This window comes from Ranitomeya imitator, chromosome 5 (assembly GCF_032444005.1).
Source record: "Ranitomeya imitator isolate aRanImi1 chromosome 5, aRanImi1.pri, whole genome shotgun sequence".
NCBI lineage: Eukaryota > Metazoa > Chordata > Amphibia > Anura > Dendrobatidae > Ranitomeya > Ranitomeya imitator.
In genome coordinates this window covers 568359268-568381268 of record NC_091286.1, presented here as the reverse complement: position 1 = coordinate 568381268, position 22001 = coordinate 568359268, and the positions used below count along the sequence as shown (strand labels likewise).

At 46.5% G+C, this 22001-nt stretch overlaps 1 protein-coding gene and 2 non-coding genes across 7 annotated transcripts in view; all 3 read right to left on the bottom strand.

The window, feature by feature from the left end:
* ATG16L1 (autophagy related 16 like 1) overlaps window positions 1–22001 on the bottom strand; it is a 90205-nt gene that overhangs the window by 31810 nt on the left and 36394 nt on the right. For 4 of the 5 annotated variants that reach the window (XM_069727769.1, XM_069727770.1, XM_069727771.1 and 1 more), the window contains 3 exons: window positions 15308–15410; window positions 14720–14825; window positions 14189–14259 (listed from right to left, as the gene is read on the bottom strand). In XM_069727769.1, coding sequence (XP_069583870.1) covers window positions 14189–14259; window positions 14720–14825; window positions 15308–15410 — 280 coding nt within the window. Of the gene's footprint in view, window positions 1–14188; window positions 14260–14719; window positions 14826–15307; window positions 15411–21124; window positions 21170–22001 lie in introns of all 5 variants that reach the window. The other variant, XM_069727774.1, reaches the window with a different exon arrangement.
* On the bottom strand, window positions 14344–14613 carry LOC138639858 (small Cajal body-specific RNA 6). The gene has a single exon (XR_011313386.1). It is a non-coding gene; the product is annotated as a small Cajal body-specific RNA 6 (non-coding RNA).
* LOC138639857 (small Cajal body-specific RNA 6) lies at window positions 14954–15225 on the bottom strand. The gene has a single exon (XR_011313385.1). It is a non-coding gene; the product is annotated as a small Cajal body-specific RNA 6 (non-coding RNA).

The following is a 22001-nucleotide window of genomic DNA, read 5'->3' as shown; positions in this document are numbered from 1 at the left end:
AACGTCAATATTAATCTCCCACTTTTTTTTTTTTTTTTTCAGGGAGAATTTAGAAGCCAAAAAAAAAAAAAAAATAGGCTTTCTATGGCCCACTATTTGAGAGAGAGAGATGGCACACCCAGGAGTCAAGACTGGCACACAAGCAGAAAGGCCAATATTAATCTCCCACGGTTTTTTGTTATTTTTTCAGGGAGAATTTAGAAAACAAATTTAAAAAAATAAATAAATAGGCTATGGCCCACTATTTGAGAGAGAGATGGCACACTCAGGACTGGCACACAAGCCCAAAGGCCAATATTAATCTCCCACTGTTTTTTTTTTTTCAGGGAGAATTTATAAACCCTCCCCCCCCCCCCCCCCAAAAAAAAAAAAAAAAACAGAAAAATAAAAAGGCTTTCTATGGCCCACTATGTGAGAGAGATGGCACACACAGGGATGGCACTCTAGCAGAAATGCCAATCTTAATCTCCCACAACTTATTTTTTTAGGGAGAATTAAAAAAACAAAAACAAAAAAAAAAAACAGGGACTGTCCTACAATTACTATCTCCCTGCAGTAATACGATACGATACACTTTATTAATCCCGTGGGAAATTATGGTATCACAGCAGCACAACTTAAATCAAATCATAAAAATCATAAAAGAATTACATAGTTGACATGACAGTGGAGTTGACAGAAGAACATTATACATTATACATTAGAATAGGACATACACAACGAGTGAACTGAAATGTAGAGAAATAAGTAGACATTCACCTTGGTGGTTTAACGCTAATCTCAGCCACGTATGGCAGGCAGCAATAAGGAGTGGACTGATGCACAAATTAAATCAAAAGTGTGTACAAAAACAAAATAGCTGTGCAGAAAGGAAGGAACAACAGGATTTGTGCTTTGAAAAAAGCAGTTGGTTTGCACAGCGGCGTACACACAGCAATGCAGCTATCAGGGAGCCTTCTAGGGCAGCCCAATGAGCTACAGCGCTGAGGAAAAAAAAAAAAGTAGCTTCCACTGTCCCTGCAAACAAAAGGTGGTGTTGGACAGTGGAAATCGCTACAGCACAAGCGGTTTGGTGGTTAATGGACCCTGCCTAACGCTATCCCTGCTTCTGACGAAGCGGCAGAAACCTCTCCCTAGGCTCAGATCAGCAGCAGTAAGATGGCGGTCGGCGGGAACGCCTCTTTATAGCCCCTGTGACGCCGCAGACAGCAAGCCAATCACTGCAATGCCCTTCTCTAAGATGGTGGGGACCAGGACCTATGTCATCACGCTGCCCACACTCTGCGTCCACCTTCATTGGCTGAGAAATGGCGCTTTTCGCGTCATTGAAACGCGACTTTGGCGCGAAAGTCGCGTACCGCATGGCCGACCCCACACAGGGGTCGGGTCGGGTTTCATGAAACCCGACCTTGCCAAAAGTCGGCGACTTTTGAAAATGAACGATCTGTTTCGCTCAACCCTAGTGATCGCACATCAGAGGACAGAGAAATGGGGTCCCCGATACTCACCCGTCTCCCCGGATGCTCCTTGTGGCTCCCGCTGGGCGCCGCCATCTTTTTCCGGGAAAAAAATGGCGGGCACATGCGCAGTGCGCCCGCTGGCCGGCACCCGGCAGATCTTTGGGGTCTCGGCTGGCGGGAAGAAAATGGCGGGCGCATGCGCAGTGTGCCTGCAGTGATGTGTCGGCCAGCAGAGGAAGATTGTTCCTCTTGTTTTATTTTGGTCACTGTGAGATCACAGTGATAAAAAAAAAAGTAAATAGGTGGGGAGGGGGGGGGGGGGGTGTTATAGGGTTATGGTTGGGGTTAGGTTTGATGTTAGGGTTGAGATTATGATTAGGGGTATGCTGGGCTTAGGGTTTTGATTAGGGTTATGGATTAATTGGGATTAGCATTAGGGGTGTGTTGGGGTTACGGTTGGCGTTAGAATTGGGGGGTTTCCACTGTTTAGGTACACCAGGGTGTCTCCAAACGCGACAGCCAATTTCGCGTTCAAAATGTCAAATGGTGCTCCCTCCCTCCTGAGCTCTGCCGTGCGCCCAAACAGTGGTTCACCCCCACATATGGGGTATCAGCATACTAAGGACTGATTGGACAACAACTTTTGGGGTCCAGTTTCTCCTGTTACCCTTGCGAAAATAAAAAATTGGGGGCGGGGAAAAAATGATTTTTCATTTTCATGGCTCTGCGTCAAACTTCTGTGAAGCACTTGGGCGTTCAAAATGCTCGCCACATATCTAGAGAAGTTCCTTTGGGGGGGGGGGGGGGGGTCGTCTAGTTTCCAAAATAGGGTCACTTGGGAAAGGGTTTCTACTGTTTAGGTACATCAGGGGCTCTGAAAATGCAACATGACACCAGCAGACCATTCAATCAAAGTGCGCCATTCTTTGTGTTTCTGTGATTGATAGGCTGCTGTACACATACAGCAGCACTTCCCTGGGCGCTGTTTAATTATGCACCTGTGTTTCAGCCTGTCTCATCCTTTATCTGTGGTGCTGGCTGGGCAGTGTGGAGGTTGGACCTGAAATGTCTATGCCTGGACCTGGTCAACCTTTATCCTCGCTTGCCCCTCTGGTACCACGGGAGTGATTCAGAAATGCTTCAGGTACAGCTTGCATTTAATGTGGTCTTGCTTTTAATTAGTTTAGGAGGCCTTTATGGCACAGCGAATATAAAAAACGTAGAGTAGGACTGCCCCATTATGAGAATGCCATGATGTGGCGGGGTAGCGCAAAGAATTGATCAATTGTTTGCTAAATGTCTCATTTTGAAATACAGTTAGAAATCAATATGTGCATTTGCACTTTATGTATTGCGTTCTGACCATAGGCGGCGCTGGCTTCTCCCCTCTTTTGCATTTTAAAACGTCACTACTTCCCTTCCAAGCCCTGATGTGTGCCCAAACAGGGGCTAAAAAAATCATTTTCCTTGGGGGGGTCTAGTTTCCAAATTGGGGTCACTTATGGGGGATTTCTACTGTTTAGGTACATCAGGGGCTCTGCAAACACAACAAAACGCCCTAAGACCATTCCATCAAAGTCTGCAATCCAACACAGCGCTCCTTCCCTTCCGAGCTCTGCCATGCGCCCAAACAGTGCCCCCCCCCACATGTGGGGTATCAGCGTACTCAGCATAAATTGCACAATAAATTTTGGGGTCCAATTTCTTCTGTTACCCTTGTGAAAGTAAAAATCTGGGGGTGAATAGATTTTTTTTTGTGGGAAAAAATATGTTTTTTTATTTTCATGGCTCTACATTATAAACTTCTGTGAAGCAGTTGGGGGTTCATAGTGCTCACCACACATCTAGATAAGCTCTTTGGGGGGGTCTAGTTTCCAAAATGGGGTCTCTTGTGGGGGGTTTCTACCATTAAGGTACATCAGGAGCTCTGCAAATGCAACATGACGCCCGCAGACCATTCCATCAAAGTCTGCCTTTTAAAAAGTCACTACTTCCCTTCCGAGCCCTAATGTGTGCCCAAACAGTGCCCCTTCTCCCCCCCCCCCCAACATATGGGGTCTCCGCATACTCAGGACAAACTGGACAACAAATTTAGTGGTCCAATTTCTCCTGTTACCCTTTGGAAAATAAAAAATTGCAAGCTAAAAAATTATTTTTGAGGAAAAAAAAAAAGGATTTTTATTTTCACGGCTCTACATTATAAATTTCTGTGAAGCACTTGGGGGTTCAAAGTGCTCACCACACATCTAGATAAGTTCCTTAATGGGTTTAGTTTCCAAAATGGGGTCACTTGTGGGGGTTTCCACTGTTTAGGCACATCAGGGGCTCTCCAAACGCGACATGGTGTCCGATCTCAATTCCAGCCAATTCTGCATTGAAAAAGTCAAACGGCGTTCCTTCTCTTCCGAGCTCTGCCATGCGCCCAAACTGTGGTTTACCCCCACATATGGGGTATCGGCATACTCAGGACAAATTGCACAACAACTTTTCGGGTCTAATTTCTCCTGTTACCCTTGTGAAAATAAATATTTGGGGGCGAAAATATCATTTTTGTAGAAAAAATGTGATTTTTTATTTTCAAGGCTCTACGTTATAAACTTCTGTGAAGCACCTGGGGGTTTGAAGTGCTCACCATACATCTAGATAAGTTCCTTAAGGGGTCTAGTTTCTAAAATGGTGTCACTTGTGTGGGGTTTCCACTGTTTAGGCACATCAGGGGCTTTCCAAACGCGACATGGCATCGGATCTCAATTCCAGCCAATTCTGCATTGAAAAAGTCAAATGGCGCTCCTTCTCTTCCAAGCGCTGCCATGCACCCAAACAGTGGTTTACCTTCATATATGGGGTATCGGCGTATTCAGGAGAAATTGCACAACAAATTTTGTGGTTCATTTTCTCTTTTTACACTTGTGAAAATAAAAAAAAATTGGTTCTGAAGTAACATGTTTGCAAAAAGAAGTTAGGCTACGTTCACATTTGCGTTGTGTGCTGCGTCAGCGACGCAACGCACGCAAAACGCTGCGTTGTGATGCATGCGTTCATTTTTATAGCGCAAAAAAATGCAACAAGCTGCGTCCTCTGCGCCCTGACGTTTGCGCCCAAAAAACGCATACGTCACAAAACGCAACAAGACGCATGTCCATGCGCCCCCCCATGTTAAATAGAGGGGCGCATGGTGCATGCGTCGCCGCGGTTGCGCCCGACGCACCGCAAATGTCAACGTAGCCTTAAATGTTCATTTTTCCTTCCACATTGTTTCAGTTGCTGTGAAGCACGTCAAGGGTTAATACACTTCTTGAATGTGGTTTTGAGCACCTTGAGGGGTGTAGTTTTTAGAATGGTGTCAAGTTTGGGTATTTTCTGTCATGTACACCCCTCAAAGTGACTTTAAAAGTGATATGAGTCAAGACAGAAAAAAGTCAAAACCGCACCCTTTTTTTTCTTAAGGTCTCAGCGGACAGAGGGGCGCATGTCCAGAGCCAGGGAGCCCATCCCGGACAAAGTACCAAGACTTCAGAGGAAAAAAAAAAACAGCGCCGCAATGGATGGTGAAAAAATAGAGACTCACATTTATTCTGCCTTCTGTAGCGACGTTTCGGTCCACAGTGCTTGATAAAGGTTTGTGGACCGAAACGTCGCTACAGAAGGCAGAATAGATGTGAGTCTCTATTTTTTCACTATCCATTGTGGTGCTGTCTTTTTTCTCTGAAGTTTTAAATGTGATATGGTCCCTAAAAAAAATGGTTTTGTAAATTTTGTTGTAAAAATGAGAAATCGCTGGTCAACTTTTAACCCTTATAACTTCCTAATAAAATAAAAAAAATTGTTACCAAAATTGTGCTGATGTAAAGTAGACATGTGGGAAATGTTATTTATTAACTATTTTGTGTGACATATCTCTCTGATTTAAAGGGCATAAAAATTCAAAGTTAGAAAATTGAAAATTTTTAAAAATGTTCGCCATATTTCCGTTTTTTTCATAAATAATCGCAAGTAATATCAAAGAAATGTTACCACTAACATGAAGTACAATATGTCACGAAAAAAACTCTCAGAATCAGCGGGATTCGTTAAAGTGTTCCAGAGTTATAACCTCAAAGTGACAGTGGTCAGAATTGTAAAAATTGGCTCGGTCATTAAGTACCAAATTGGCTCTGTCACTAAGAGGTTAAAACAGGATTTCCCTGTCTGTATCCTCTATTTGTGTCCCCCCTGCCCAGGAGATGTGGTATGATCAGCCCATGTCCCTGTACGGTCAGACACAGCCATTACACAGTACACAGCAGGGGCACATTTATAAGATTCTCAGCACAGGAACATTTTATTTCATCACATCCGATTGTGTGCAAGTAGCCTAAGTGTTGTATTCACATTTTACACACCAGCCACTAAAGTGACAGCCCCCTGCGCCTGCAGGAAAAGTTAATAAATAAAATGTTGAAACTCAACAACGAAGGTCGGATCAAAATCGGCAATACACATCTGAATCAATGAAAAAAATCAGACCATTCTCTGACATCCAAGTGTGGTCTGACTTTCTTGGACTGTCCGAAATTAGAAAGTGGATTTTTTTTTCCTCCCCTACACGTACGAGAAACTGGTGAAATTCAGACCAATCTGATCCAAGAAATCAGCCCATTTTTCTCATAATAATAATAATAATAATAATAATCTTTATTTTTATATAGCGCTAACATATTCCGCAGCGCTTTACAGTTTGCACACATTATCATCACGGTCCCCGATTGGGCTCACAATCTAGATTTCCTATCAGTATGTCTTTGGAATGTGGGAGGAAACCGGAGTGCCCGGAGGAAACCCACGCAAACACGGAGAGAACATACAAACTCTTTGCAGATGTTGTCCTGGGTGGGATTAGAACCCAGGACCCCAGCGCTGCAAGGCTGTAGTGCTAACCACTGCGCCACCATGCTGCCCATATGTAAGATAATCAGACTTCTGAATAAGCCCTTAGTTTGATGAGGGGCCTCAACTGAGCACATCTGCCCCTTTGTTTTAGTGATTTTAGGGCTCTGGACCTCAATCAATCAAAAGTGCAGTTATACTGTAAGTACAGATTGCACATACTGTAGCTATAGAATGTGGATGTAATGATCTAGATATTAAAAGGGTTTTTGTTCCCAACAAAGTACATTTTAATGGATAGATCTTGGAATAATAATTACTCTGTCGCCTCATTGGGGGACACAGGACCATGGGTGTTATGCTGCTTTCCACTAGGAGTCGACACTATGCATAATCTGAAAAAGATTAACCGTGGCTCCTCCTCTGCAGTATACACCCCTGGACGGCGTCAGCCTTCTCCAGTTTTGTGCAAAAGCAGTAGGAGGAACGTAACATGAATAATATAACCATGCCTGTAAGAAGACAACTATGTACGAGCTCAAGAAAACAATATGAGAACTTGACAGTAACAACGGCCTAGAAAGGCAAAAGGGTGGGAGCTGTGTCCCCCAATTAGAGGCTAAGAGAAAGATTTTACGGCGAGTACACAAAAATCTCCTTTACTCTGTCGCCTCATTGGGGGACACAGGACCATGGGACGTCCCAAAGCAGTCCCTCGGTGGGAAGCAATGGACGAATATTGTGCAGACAGGCCCCTATACTTGGGGCACCGCCGCCTGCAGAACACGTCTACCCAGGCTCGCGTCCGCTGAGGACTGGGTATGAACCCTGTAGTGTTTAGTAAACGTGTGTAGGCTAGTCCAAGTGGCCGCCTGTGCCGAAGCCTGGTGCCAAATGGCCCAGGAACCCCCTACCGCCCGTGTAGAGTGTGCCGTAATACCGGCTGGAAGAGGAGAATTCTTAAGGCGGTAGGCCTCTTGTATGGTGGATGTGAGCCACCTGGCAAGGGTAGCTTTGGAAGCCGGCAGACCCTTGCTGCTGCCTTCCGGAAGAAGGAAAAGAGAAAATCAGACCTCCGGAAGGACGCAGTCCTAGACACATATATACGCAATGCCCTGACAAGGTCAAGCGTATGCAGAGCCTTCTCCACTATGAACCGGGACCGGACAAAGGGAAGGCAGAGAAATTTCCTCATTGAGGTGGAAATTGGACACCACCTTCGGAAGGAAGGATAGGACCGTACGGATAACTACCTTGTCCTGGCGAAAAGCCAGGAAGGGTCGTCTACAGGAGAGTGCTATCAGTTCAGACACCCTGCGTAGCGAGGTGATTGCCACCAGGAAACCACCTTCTGGGATAGAAGGCGGAGCGGGACACCTTAAGGGGTTCGAAGTGTGGTTCCTGCAATGCTGTCAGGACCAGGTTGAGGTCCCACGTTTCTAGTGGTCGTCTCTAGGGGGGGAACCAATCGGGAAACCCCCTGAAGAAAAGTCCTTACTTGCGGCTTGGTAGCAATGCGCCTTTGAAAAAGCACTGAGAGGGCTGACACCTGGCTCTTAATCGAGCCCAGGGACAGCCTGGCCTCCAGACCCGATTGGAGAAAACCAAAGTAATTTGGGGAGGGAATAAGAAAATGGGGTCTGGCCACGAGATTCGCACAAGGTAAAGAAAGCTTTCCAGGTACGGTAATAAATCTTGGCAGAGGCTGGCTTTCGTGCCCTGATCATGGTCCTAATGACGTCCGGCGAGAGCCCTGCCTGGGTTAGAACCCAGGTTTCAAGGGTCATGGCATCAAATTGAGAGCCCCTGAGTTCTGGTGGTAGAACGGGCCTTGTGATAGAAGATCCGGGCGGTCGGGGAGGCGCCAGGGGGCGTCTGCTGTAAGTTGTACGATGTCGGCGTACCATGTACGTCTGGGCCAGTCCGGTGCGATTAGGATGGTTGGAACTCCCTCTTGTTTGATCCTCCTCACTACTCTGGATATCAGGGGGAGAGGTGGAAAAATGTACAGAAGCTGGAACTGGGTCCAGTCCTGAACCAAAGCGTCTGCTCCGAGCGACCGCGGATCGTGTGTTCTGGCCATGAAGTTGGAGACCTTGGCTTTGAAGTGGGATGCCATTAGGTCCACATCTGGGGTTCCCCAGCGATGGCAGATCTGGCGAAAATTTCGGGATGGAGAAACCACTCTCCCGAGTCTAGTCCTCATCGGCTGAGGAAGTCTGCTTCCCAGTTGTCCACACCCGGAATGTGGACCGCCGAGAGAACCGACCCTGTGTCCTCCACCCAGTGGAGGATGTGTGACACTTCTTGCATCGCCTGGGTACTGCGGGTCCCCCCTTGGTGATTGACATATGCCACAGCCGTGGCATTGTCCGACTGTATTCTGATGTGAGAGGCTGCCAGTAAGTGATGGAATGCTCTCAATGCCAGGAAGATGGCACGAATTTCCAGGATGTTGATGGGCATTGTCGCTTCCACTGGAGACCACTTGCCCTGTGGTGTAGGTGCACTGCACCCCAACCCGTCAGGCTCGCATCGGTTGTCAGAACCTTCCATTGACCCGTGAGAAAGGATTTCCCCTTTGCTAGCGAGGTTGGCCTGAGCCACCAGTGCAGGGACCTCTTGGTTGACGACGTTAGCCGAAACTCCCGTTCGAGAGAGAAAGGGTTCTTGTCCCAGGACTTGAGGATGGCTAGTTGGAGGCCTGAGGTGAAACTAGGAAAATGGGACAGCTTTTATTGCTGCCCCCATCCTGCCAAGGACTCATGGCAAACCGGAGAGATCGAGGGGGTTTGCGGAGGAGGGTGAGAGCCAGTGCCTTGTCCTTGGGAAGGAGCACTAGACCCCTGGTGGTGTTGAATAGCATTCCCAGGAAGGTCAGAGACTGACTCGGGGTTGATGACTTGTAGGTGGACTAACCAGCCCATGAGACTCAGAGTGTCGATTGTGATTGAGACGCTGAGCTCGCAGTCCTTGAAGGTGGGAGCCTTGATGAGTAGATCGTCCAAGTATGGAACGACTACTATGCCTCTGGAGTGCAGGACGTCCATGGTGGCTGCCATGACTTTGGTAAACACTCTGGGAGCCGTGGCGAGTTCGAAAGGGACAGCCACGAACTGGTAGTGGTCCTGGTCAATTGCGAACCTGAGAAATCTCTGATGGGCAGGTGCAATAGGTATATGCAGGTATGCGTCTTGTATGTCTATAGAGGCGAGATATTCTCCCTTCTCCATGGAGGCAATGATGGACGGAAGGGACTCCATGCGGAAGTGACGGACACGTACATATTTGTTGAGTTGTTTTAGGTCCAGTATGGGCCGCACGCTGCCTCCTTTCTTGGGGACTACGAATAGATTGGAGTAGAACCCTCGGAAGCGCTCGGCCGTGGGGCCCGGTACTATGACGCCTGCTTGAAAAAGTGAGGAGACCGCTTGTCGGAAGGCACGAGCCTTGGCTGGTGGTTTTGGGGGGATAGCGAGGAAGAATCAGTCCGGTGGGTTGGAGGTGAACTATCTTGTATCCGGAAGACACTAGTTCCCTGACCCACCTGTCTTCTGTAATAGGCAGCCAGACTTGATGAAAGAGCAAAAGTTGTCCGCCTACGGGTGTGGTGTCTTCCGGAGTCTGAGAGTCATGATGAGGAGGAAGTCTGAGATTTTCCTCCTCTGGGCTTAGACTGGCCTGCTTTTGACTGCCAGGTCTTGCCCGACCTTTGCGTCGATCGGGAGTTGTCCCTCGATTTTGTGCTGGGCGCGAGACGGACCAGCCTGAGGAGTTCCGAAAGGATCGGAATCGAGTTTGGTTACGCTTCTTGTAAGTGCGTTTAGGTTTCAGTTGGGGAAGAGAGGTAATCTTACCCCCGGTGGCGTTGGATATCATCATGTCAAACTGTTCACCGAAAAGTCGCCCACTGAGGTAGGGGAGGTGTGTGAGGGACTTTGAGGCTGCGTCCGCTTTCCATTCCCGCAGCCAGAGGATACGCCGAATTGTGATGGCGTTTGATGTTATCCCCGCTACACCCCTTGCTGAATCCAGAGCTGCATGAAGCATGTAATCTGCTACGACTATTTGATCCGCTTGGTCCGACAGCTCAGGAGCGGATGCTTGGAGGCCAGCTTGTAAATTTTTGGCCCAGGCCAGAATAGCTTTGGCAGCCCAAACTTGAGGCGAACGCGGGAGCCAGGGATGCCCCTGCAGCCTCGAAAATTGAACGAGCCATGCGTTCTACCTGCCGGTCTGCTGCGCCCCTGAGGGCTGAGCTATCTGGCAATGAAAGGAGGGTCTGTGCTGCTAGTCTAGAGACTGGGGGGTCCACTTCGGGTGGGTCTGTCCATTCATTGGTATCCTTCTACGGGAAGGGGTACCTCGCCTCCAGATATTTGCGATTAGCGAATTTTTTCCTCAGGCTGTGAGAGCTGCTTTTTAAGGATTGCCTTAAACTCTGGGTGGTTAGAGAAAACCTTAGGCTGCTTCAGAGGTCCTTCAAAGGAAATCTTGTGTTCTGGGGCCTCTGGTGGCAGATCAGAAATGTCCAGCACCCGATGGATGGAAGATATTAAGTCCTCAACTAGCGCTGTATTGCTAGGGGGGATTGGGATCAGGGACCCCTCCGTTTCCCTGTCGGAGTCACAGATGCCTTCCGAATCCTGTGTATCACTGAGGCGTCCCCTGCTGGGTGAGCTTGGGCGGAGGCCTTCTCTGGTCCGGGATTGCGGAGATCAGCATTGTCTGCCGCTGGAAGGGGACGGTCTAGATGACCTGGAACTACGGTGTCTCTCCCTAGAAGGGGATAACCGTATGCTATGGGATGACGCAGATGGACTTGACCTATGGGTACGCTTGCGTCCTGACCTAGACGTGGATGTGCCAGGGTCATCCAGTCCCTGAGTCAAGCTCTCCCTTTGCAGGGTAACGGTCAAAGCCGAGGCATGACTCTGCAGAGCCTGAATCAATGTGGAGGTTAGGTTATCTATAGACTGCGTCATAGATTGCGACATCTGAGTGACCCATTCCGGCGTGGCATTAGACACCGAAGCATTGGCAGGGACTTCTTGGGGCTCTGACACAGTAGTCTGAGTGCAGTCCTGGCAGGGCGGGTACATGCTGCCATTGGGGAGAGCGGTCCTGCAGGCTGTGCAGAACGCATAATAGCAGTCCTGCCTGGTTCTCTTGGACCTTGAGCCCGGCATAGTGCAGAGTGCAGAAGGGCTGGCTATGCAGAGGACCTTACAGGGGTAGCTATGCAGAGGAACCTATAGGAGAGCCTTATAGGGAATATGGATTCACAGCTGAGTAAAACAACCCAGCTGTGATCTTACCCCACCAGTTTGCCCATAGGTCCAGTGCCGAAGATCCACAGTCCTGTACCCCCCGGAGACTGGCTGGCCTGGTCCAGGTCCTGCTGACTGGGAGATGCAGGGTTAAAGGGACACTGTCACCTGAATTTGGAGGGAACAATCTTCAGCCATGGAGGCGGGGTTTTTGATTCACCCTTTCCTTACCAGCTGGCTGCATGCTGGCTGCAATATTGGATTGAAGTTCATTCTCTGTCCTCCATAGTACACGCCTGCGCAAGGCAAGATTGCACTGTGCAGGCATGTACTATGGAGGACAGAGAATGAACTTCAATCCAATATTGCAGCCAGCATGCAGCCAGCGGGTAAGGAAAAGGTGAATCAAACACCCGAAAACCCCGCCTCCATGGCTGAAGATTGTTCCCTCCAAATTCAGGTGACAGTGTCCCTTTAATCCTTGCTGCAGTACAAATGGCCGCCGAGGAGAAGAGGCAGGAGGAGAAGGGAGCGGAGAGCTGAGAGAAAAGGCGGCAAAGCTGTGTAAAAACGCACCCTTTCTGTCTCGATCCGCCCCCTCTGACATTGTGGAGTCTCATATTTGTCATCCAGGGGGCGGGGCGGTGGGCGGAGAGGAGGTGGCGACTTCAGCTAGGCCAAAGCCGCAGCCGAAATTAGATGCCTGATGCCCAGAAAGGATTTAAAAGCAGGATAGCAGAGGGGCTATAAGCGGAAGGGGGGCACTGTAAGGGGTCCCCCTGAGCAGTATAGAGCTGGTGCTGCCGAAGAGACATGGGTGCAGGGAGCCCTGTGTCTCTATTGTGCCATGCCTGCCTGCACTCCTCCCGGCCCCGACAGGAGCCCGCAGCTGGGCTGGGGTCCCTGGATGCAGAGTCGCAGTGTGCTGGCCCATTGCTGGGAGCTGCAGAGTGCTGCCTGTACAGGCCCTACCTGAGGCATCTCAACCTAATGCCCCCAGAGGGGGATTAGGGAGGGTGCTGCTGTCACCTTCAGAGGGCTTTATACTCGCCTCGACCTCAACCCAAAAACCAAAAGGAATTGGGGAAGGAGGGGGGTCTCGACTTCGAACCAGCACCCGAGGGACTGGGGAAGGAGCGACATGGGGAATAGCCATCTCTACTTCAACCGGGCACCCAATAATAGGGGGTCGAGGAAGGAGCCATGCCGGGAGTCTCACAGGAGACCCACTTTTCTTCATCTGTAATCCGTCGGGAGAAAAACGGAGTAAAAAAATTTTTTTAGCTGTGCCTCCTATGCGACACTAAGCAAAAACTGGAGAAGGCTGACGCCGTCCAGGGGTGTATACTGCAGAGGAGGAGCCACGGTTAATCATTTTCAGATTATGCATAGTGTGGCCTCCTAGTGGACAGCAGCATAACACCCATGGTCCTGTGTCCCCCAATGAGGCGACAGAGTAATTATTATTCCAAGATCTATCCATTAAAATGTACTTTGTTGGGAACAAAAACCCTTTTAATATCTAGATCATTACATCCACATTCTATAGCTACAGTATGTGCAATCTGTACTTACAGTATAACTGCACTTTTGATTGATTGAGGTCCAGAGAGCCCTAAAATCACTAAAACAAAGGGGCAGATGTGCTCAGTTGAGGCCCCTCAAACTAAGTCTGATTATCCTACATAAGAGAAAAATGGGCTGATTTCTTGGATCAGATTGGTCTGAATTTCACCAGTTTCTCGTACGTGTAGGGGAGGAAAAAAAAATCCACTTTCTAATTTCGGACAGTCCAAGAAAGTCAGACCACACTTGGATGTCAGAGAATGGTCTGATTTTTTCATTGATTCAGATGTGTATTGCCGATTTTGATCCGACCTTCGTTGTTGAGTTTCAACATTTTATTTATTAACTTTTCCTGCAGGCGCTGGGGGCTGTCACTTTAGTGGCTGGTGTGTAAAATGTGAATACAACACTTGGGCTATGTGCACACGTTCAGGATTTCTCGCAGAAAATTCCTGAGAAAAACCGGACATTTTCTGCAAGAAATCTGCATGCGGTTTTGCCGCGTTTTTTCCCCGGACATTTCCCAATGCATTTTGTAGTGGGAAATCCGGGAAAAAAAACCCCACAAAATTAATGAACATGCTGCGGTTTTTACCGCGATGCGTTTTTTTCGCGGAAAAAAACGCATCATGTGCACAAAACATGCGGAATTCGTTCTAAATGATGGGATGCTTATTGTATGAATTTTTTTGCGGTTTTATAGCGTTTTTATCGGGAAAAACCGCAACGTGTGCACACAGCCTTACACATGGTAAATATAGCAGCCCCTGGACATAGGATAGTACGGTAGATGTCTCCCTCATTGTGGCTGCCTCCAGCTGTGAACTGGGCACGCTCCGCGTATCTAATCCCAGCATGTGATGCAGTCCACATATTTAATCTCTCCACGTAATAGCCCCTTTGCTGAGCCCGGTATCTAATCTCAGCACGTGATACCGGTCGCATACCTAGTCCTACTGAATGATACAGTCAGCGTATCTAATCCCACTGCCGAATATTCATGTATGAAAAGACGAATGTACTTACCGCGCTATCAAACTCTATGCTTGTAATGCCGGCGTTGCTGCCTGTTAATGATCCCTTTGATTCACATTTATCTGAGAAAACACAAGAAATGTTTGTGTAACACCTGTAGACAACGATTTCACATCTCAGCAACGTGGGGCAATAATGTTTCATGTTGTCTCAGCTTGAAAACTAGAGATCATACACTGTGTACATGGTCAGTCCCCGTACAGCACCCTCCAGACATCAGGCACATGTAGGATAACACTAGCCATCGTGAGTCCGGGGTCTTCTGGACGCAAGATACTGGTTACCCAAAAATGTCAGCAACTCCTGGCAACACACACAGCACAACTAGAGCGTGGTGTACATGAGGGGCGGCTGGGAGGGTTTGGGCTGCAGGAGAACAGCAGAGTAATCAGACCTTTTACAGTTCATCACCGACAACAGGGAGAATTGGTGAAATACAGACAAATACTGCAGTCAGGAGAGTTTTTGCCTTAGTATTTCCCTTCTCTTTAATTTCCACTCTTGGCCTCCTACAGAACTTACCTCCAACCACCTCCCAAAGTTTCACCCGGCGGTCCATCCCGCCTGTAGCCAATAGTCGGGAGCCTGGGCTGAACCGCACCGCATTGACTTCTCCATCATGGGCATCCTAAAAGCAAAACACAGATTAAGAAAAGGAAGAACCATTTCTACAATACAACTAGAATCATGGAACACACGGAGGTAATGATGTTGAGAATAGTTTGTGGTATAAAACCAGCGCAAAACCGCACATGAGGTCTCAGCTTGAAAACTTCAGATCACGCAGCATATAAGATTCTCCCTCCACCATCTCCTTGCTACGTCCCATGTAGGATTGCTTCAAAATACGCTTATCCCTTCACCTTGTGGAGACGAGCGGCACAGAGACAATCCTAATCGTGTCAGCAACCGGCACAACCAAACACCACAGATCTCGAGTGTGACTGGATGTGTGCGGCTGCTGGGAGATGTGATGGGGGTTGTAGGAGAACCCAACGCTTCAGACCTTTTACTATTCATCACGGACCTTCAGCCTGTGCTACAGCCGGACATTTACAATATAACACTGTGGGTCAGGAAGAGAGAGAAGACTTACAAGAAACTACTTACAAATGTGTGAAGAGCCGCAACTGGAACACGGACCTCCCGGTTTCCTCCTGCCTGAGTGTCTGTGCAGTCCTGTGAGGCTGGAAAGGATGATATAGAGCGCCTCCTGGGAGGAAACAGGCAGGAATCATCATCATCATCATCATCATCATCATCATCATATGCCAAGGCCGCACCTTACCTCCCAACACAAGGAATACAAAGAGACCTGATCATATTCACAGCAGTACAATAGACAGCCAGGGGCCGCACCAACGGGAAACAACCCCCACAAAGCCCAGAGACAAAAGCAACAATAACTCCATGGTGTTAGGCAACACTGGTGTCAGCAAGACAGACACACATACAAAAGGGGAAAGCTACAGGTTCCAAGTAATAACAGATCACAGCACCACTGATTATTATGCCAAATTGTCATGTTCACTTAACTGAATGAAAGAGAAAAAAATATATAAATATATAAATTTAAAAATATATATATATTTATTTCACAAAAGCAGGCAGCATACATTGAGATAATGTGCAGGTGTTTATTAAGCCCACATCTCCATTCAACGTTTCGGCTCTGAATGAGCCTTTCTCAAGCCTTGTTTTGTGAAACATATGGACTGAAAACAACCAGTGGACGGGTTGTCTGGGCTTTGCACCCGAAGATATATAGCTATAGATAGATATAGATACATACTGTACATACATACAGTACAGACCAAAAGTTTGGACACACCTCATTTAAAGATTTTTCTGTATTTTCATGACTGACACTGAAGGCATCAAAACTATGAATTAACACATGTGGAATTATATACTTAACAAAAAAGTGGGAAACAACAGAAAATGTCTTATATTCTAGGTTCTTCAAAGTAGCCACCTTTTGCTTTGATGACTGCTTTGCACACTCTTGGCATTCTCTTGATGAGCTTCAAGAGGTAGTCACCGGGAATGGTTTTCACTTCACAGGTGTGCCCTGTCAGGTTTAATAAGTGGGATTTCTTGCCTTACAAATGGGGTTGGGACCATCAGTTGTGTTGTGCATAAGTATGGAGGATACACATCTGATAGTCCTACTGAATAGACTGTTAGAATTTGTATAATGGCAAGAAAAAAGAAGCTAAGTAAAGAAAAACGAGTGGCCATCATTACTTTAAGAAATGAAGGTCAGTCCGAAAAATTGGGAAAACTTTGAAAGTGTCCCCAAGTGCAGTGGCAAAAACCATCAAGCCCTACAAAGAAACTGGCTCACATTAGGACCGCCCCAGGAAAGGAAGACCAAGAGTCACCTCTTCTTCTGAGGATAAGTTTATCCAAGTCACCAGCCTCAGAAATCGCAGGTTAGCAGCAGCTCAGATTTAAGACCAGGTCAATTCCACACAGAGTTCTAGCAGCAGACACATCTCTACAACAACTGTTAAGAGGAGACTTTGTGCAGCAGGCCTACATGGTAAAAAAGCTGCTAGGAAACCACTAAGGACAGGCAACAAGCAGAAGAGACTTGTTTGGGCTAAAGAACACAAGGAATGGTCATTGGACCAGTGGAAATCTGTGCTTTGGTCTGATGAGTCCAAATTTGAGATCTTTGGTTCCAACCACCGTGTCTTTGTGAGACGCAGAAAAGGTGAATGGATTGACTCTACATGCCTGGTTCCCACCGAGAAGCATGGAGGAGGAGGTGTGATGGTGTGGGGGTGCTTTGCTGGTGACACTTGGGGATTTATTCAAAATTGAAGGCATACTGAACCAGCATGGCTACCACAGCATCCTGCAGCGGCATGCTATTCCATCCAGTTTGCGTTTAGTTGGACCATCATTTATTTTTCAACAGGACTGACCCCAAACACACCTCCAGGCTGTGTAAGGGCTATTTGACCAAGAAGGAGAGTGATGGGGTGCTATGCCAGAGGACCTGGCCTCCACAGTCACCAGTCCTGAACCCAATCGAGATGTTTGGGGTGAGCTGGACCGCAGAGTGAAGGCAAAAGGGCCAACATGTGCTAAGCATCCCTGGGAACTCCTTCAAGATTGTTGGAAGACCATTTCCGGTAACTACCTCTGGAAGCTCATCAAGAGAATGCCAAGAGTGTGCAAAGCAGTCATCAAAGCAAAAGGTGGCTACTTTGAAGAACCTAGAATATAAGACATTTTCAGTTGTTTCCCACTTTTTTGTTAAGTATATAATTCCACGTGTGTGAATTCATAGTTTTGATGCCTTCAGTGTGAACGTACAATTTTCATAGTCATGAAAATACAGAAAAATATTTAAATGAGAAGGTGCATCGAAACTTATGGTCTGTACTGTATATATAAAACTTTTTTTAATTATCCAGTTTATGTGAAAATGACAATATATAATTTATTACAAAATCCTGCTTGTCTAGACTGAAGAATTACAAATAACCATATCGTAGGGAAAATAATTGGTCCTCCTGATAAAAAAAAAAAAAAAAAAACTAACAGGGTTTTCTTTGAGATCTTCATTTAAAAAATAAATAAAAAAAAAAACCACAAAACAATTGCAGTTCCACAGAATCCTAGAATGTTAAGAGTTGTAAGGGACCTCCAGGATCATAGTGTCCAACCTCCTGCTCAATGCAGGATTCACTAAACCATCCCAGACAGGTGTCTGTCCAGCCTCTGTTTGAAGACTTCCATTGAAGGAGAACTCACCACTTCTCATAGTAGCCTATTCCACTCATTCATCACCCTAACTGTCAAAACCATGTTAACCCTCTGACACATTTCCGGCATATTATATGCTCTTAGTCAGAGATAAGTCACCCTACACTCTCACTATACTTAAAACCAGTAAGAACCAGTCACATGTGAACAACCATATAATGTGTATAATTAATTTAGGAAACACCTGTTGCACAAGGCGTTAGAGATATGATGGTATCATCCTCAACATATAGACATTGTATAAATTCTATAATTTAACCCATTAGGTGGTTTGGCGTTTAGCAGCAAGATCCAGTACATATCTCACAATTTTTGGAAAAATTCTCTTTCTGGGCAAGTAAGGTTACCTTTTCCAACCGATAACATACCAGCCTACTGATACTTTTATTATGTTTCTCTATGAAGTGCTTGGTTGCCCCTGAAAATGTAAAATTTGAGAAAATAAAACTTATCCGAACTTTCAGTTTGGTATGTAATGGTTGGAAAAGCTTACTTGCCCGGCAAGGGGAGGTAATTGGCGCAAAAAAAAAAAAAAAGAAAAATGTGAGAAATGTACTGGATTTTTGCTTCTAAACACCAAAACAACCTAATGGGGTAAAATATTGAAACAATACGGTGATTATATATTGAGGATAATACCATTATGTCTATAGTAATGCCTTGTGCATCAGGCGTTTCCTAAATTATGACCATTATGTGGTTGTTCACATGTGATTGGTTCTTACGGGTTTTAAATATAGTGACAGTCTAAGGACTTGCTCATGTATAACACGGCCGAGCGCCATCTGATGTTTTATCGGTGGCTTAGTGGTTAGCACTGCAGTGCTGGAGTCCAGGGTTCAAATCCCACCATGTACAACATCAGCCAGGAGTTTATATGTTCTCCCCGTGTTTTTTGGATTTCCTCAGTTTCCTCCCATATTCTAAAGACATACTGATAGGGAATTTAGATTGTGAGCCCCATCGGAGACAGCAATGATAATGTGTGCAAACTGTAAAGCGCTGCAGAATATGTTAGCGCTATATAAAAATAAAGATTATTATTTTATAAAACTTGGCCCAGTGTTATACTATGGGGCAACACAGATTTCCTGATTCGACACGAGAACAATTGCAGCATGCTGGGAGGGTGTCTGATAATCGGATCACACCTAACCCATACAAGTCTATGGGTGCATGTGAAACATTGTACTGCACTTGGATGTCATCTGAGTGCAGTCCAATTACCACGGGCCCTGGCAATGGAGAAATTTCCGTACTAACTCAGCCTCTTCTGCACCAGTACTACAAGTCTCTCATATGCAAGAGGATCAGGTCACAGAGCACAGACACTCGGATCAGACTGACAGTTTGAGCCGAGTGTCATTTGCATACTCGGTCCAATTCTCTCACAAGAGAACCGACAACCATGTGACCCAGCCTAAAGCGGACTATCTCTAGGACTAAGTGTGTGCAACATGCCGGAAACGCACTAGTAGGTTAACATGGAACTGCACATGTAATTTTCAAAGAAGATTTCAAAGAAAAACCTGTTTTTATCTCTCTCCGATGTTACCATCCGATGCAGAAGTGTACGACAGGTTTCACAAGGTGAATATTTATGGTCGAGCATGGACCCCGGTGTCCACAATGACCATACTTCTGGCCCGAATGCTATAGCCTTATAGGCAACCATGAGATTGTTTAGTAGGGGATGAACAGACCCATTGCTGGTCCGGACGTCATGGTCAGTATTCAGCACAATGTCGGATGCATGATATTAGTTTAATGCGGAATGCAGTCATTTATTCAAAGTGTTCAGATTTATTTTAGAAACCAATAGAACACATAAGCAAATTCGTCATAGATCTTATCACAGAGATCTGCCTTTCTCTAAAAGTCTCAATTTTCAAGTAAAATCTACCTGTGAATTGAGAATTATGAAAATAAAGAAAAGAAAAAAAAAAAAAAGCAATCAGTCCTGGAGGAGAAAGAAGCAGATTTCTCTGATAAGAAATTACGAAGTTTCTTATTTTCATGTGTTCTATTGAGTTATGAAGACAATTACACTGTAAAGCAGATTTCACACATTCAACACTTCTGGTCAAGACCCCCAATGTCCAGACTGGCCGTACAAGCCTGTCTCCTGACCCAATCTATAGCCTTGAAGGCGTACGTACATCAGAGGGTGAAGAGACCTGTTGCCGGTCCAGACATCGTGGCCAGAATTCAGACTAATGGGGAACGCAGTAAATTATTGAAAGCCGGCAAAGCTCCGAAGTCACAGATCTGATGGAGTTTACATGCGTTATACACAACCACAGAAGGTCTGTGTAGATTCCAAGTTGTATCTTCACGGTGTATTTTCAGGGGCTCCTGACTGCTTCTTTCACTGAGTTCTAATTGTGTCTGGACATAAGTATTTTATTTTCACTGGAATGCTATTACGCACAAATAAAGGGAACCTGTCACCATGTTTGTCCCATATGAGATACGGCCACCACTTTTCAGCCTCCATATACAGCATTCTAATATTCTGTACACAAGCCCCCAATCCGGCCTGCAACAAAACAAAAACCCCTTTTATTACACTCCCCTGCCGGGCGGTCAGAGGGGCGTCACTGGTTTTGGTTTGTCTTTCAATACCGTCCTCCTGTGCTTCATGTGGAGGATGTGTCCTGTGTCACCCAGAGTGCTCGCCGGCATCGCACCCCTGCGCAGGCGCACTTCTCTCTGCCCTGACCAGGTTAAGCAAAGTACTGCAGTGCGCTGGCGCCAAGAAAGGTCAAGGAAGGACGGCAGTGAAAGAAGATGCGACGCCCATCGGCTCGGACCGCACGAGAGTATAATAAAAAGCGTTTTTCTTTTGTTTCAGGACGGATTGGGGGCTTATATACAGAACGCTGTGTATCAGGGTGAAAGGTTCTGGCCTCATCTCATATGGTGCAAACCTAGTGACAGGTTCCCATTAAAGGCACATTTGAGTTTGTGGCGCTGGATCCTTGATTTTCTACTGATCTAAATCCATAAATCCTCATTCCCCGACAGCAAGCAGAAGTCTCAAATATTATGTGCAACTGACAAAGTATGAGAAAGAAGCAGAACTTTGCAACATTTGTAAGATAAAGGGTGATTGTATAGACAGGAGAAAGGAGAGGGAAGCATCACCTGGACGTGTCAGAATGATGGCCCGAGAGGGGAGACTCAGACAAGCTGGAAGGACAGTTCGTAGGAGGCCGAGGCGCAGGGACAGCAGGGCAGGGAGGAAGAGACAGAACACAAGGCAGAGGTTACTCTCGGATCAGAACAATACACAAAGCTTTCCATATTACTGCATCCAACCAAAGCAGGCACAGGGTTCCTATAGAGAACGACTCATCATCATTTTCGTTTCTGATAAAAAAAAAAAAAGTGGGGGATGGGAGCAGCAGAAAACGCATGGAAAGGTAACGCATTTCAGAAAGTGCGACCAGAACTGGAGCCTGAAGTCTGTGGTTAGCCTAGAAAGCAGAGGACGAATGTCTGGAAAGTGCTGCGGAATATGATGGCGCCATATAAGTAAAATAATTACATCAAAGAGCTCGACCTGTCAGTTATCAGATTAGCAAAAAACAACAGACACAGCATATGGCATAATGGAAGGCCGAATCTGTTATTTAGTGCCCCGCCGGCAGGAAAGGTTACTGAAGACAAGAAACAATTTGCTCTTCTGATGTTTATTTTGCAGTGAAAATACAGCTTGGTTATTAAAAACAATAGCTTCATGATTGTCTTGCTGTGTAAACAGGCTGCCAATCACCTGATGAATGAGGAAAGCGTTTGTTCATTGGGTGAATAATCTGCATCGTCCTGTGCAAACAGGACTGGGACCACCGAGACCTATGGCAGCCTAAGCACGGAGAGAGCCATTACAGGTTGCTCAGTGCGCATCGTTTACTTAGGTCTGCCAGTGTGAACAGACGTGTAAAAGACCGCTGATCGGTAATAGTCATGCTGCTTGCTGGTTTGTGTAAATGGACTCCTAGGGCCCGCGCACCTTAGTTTT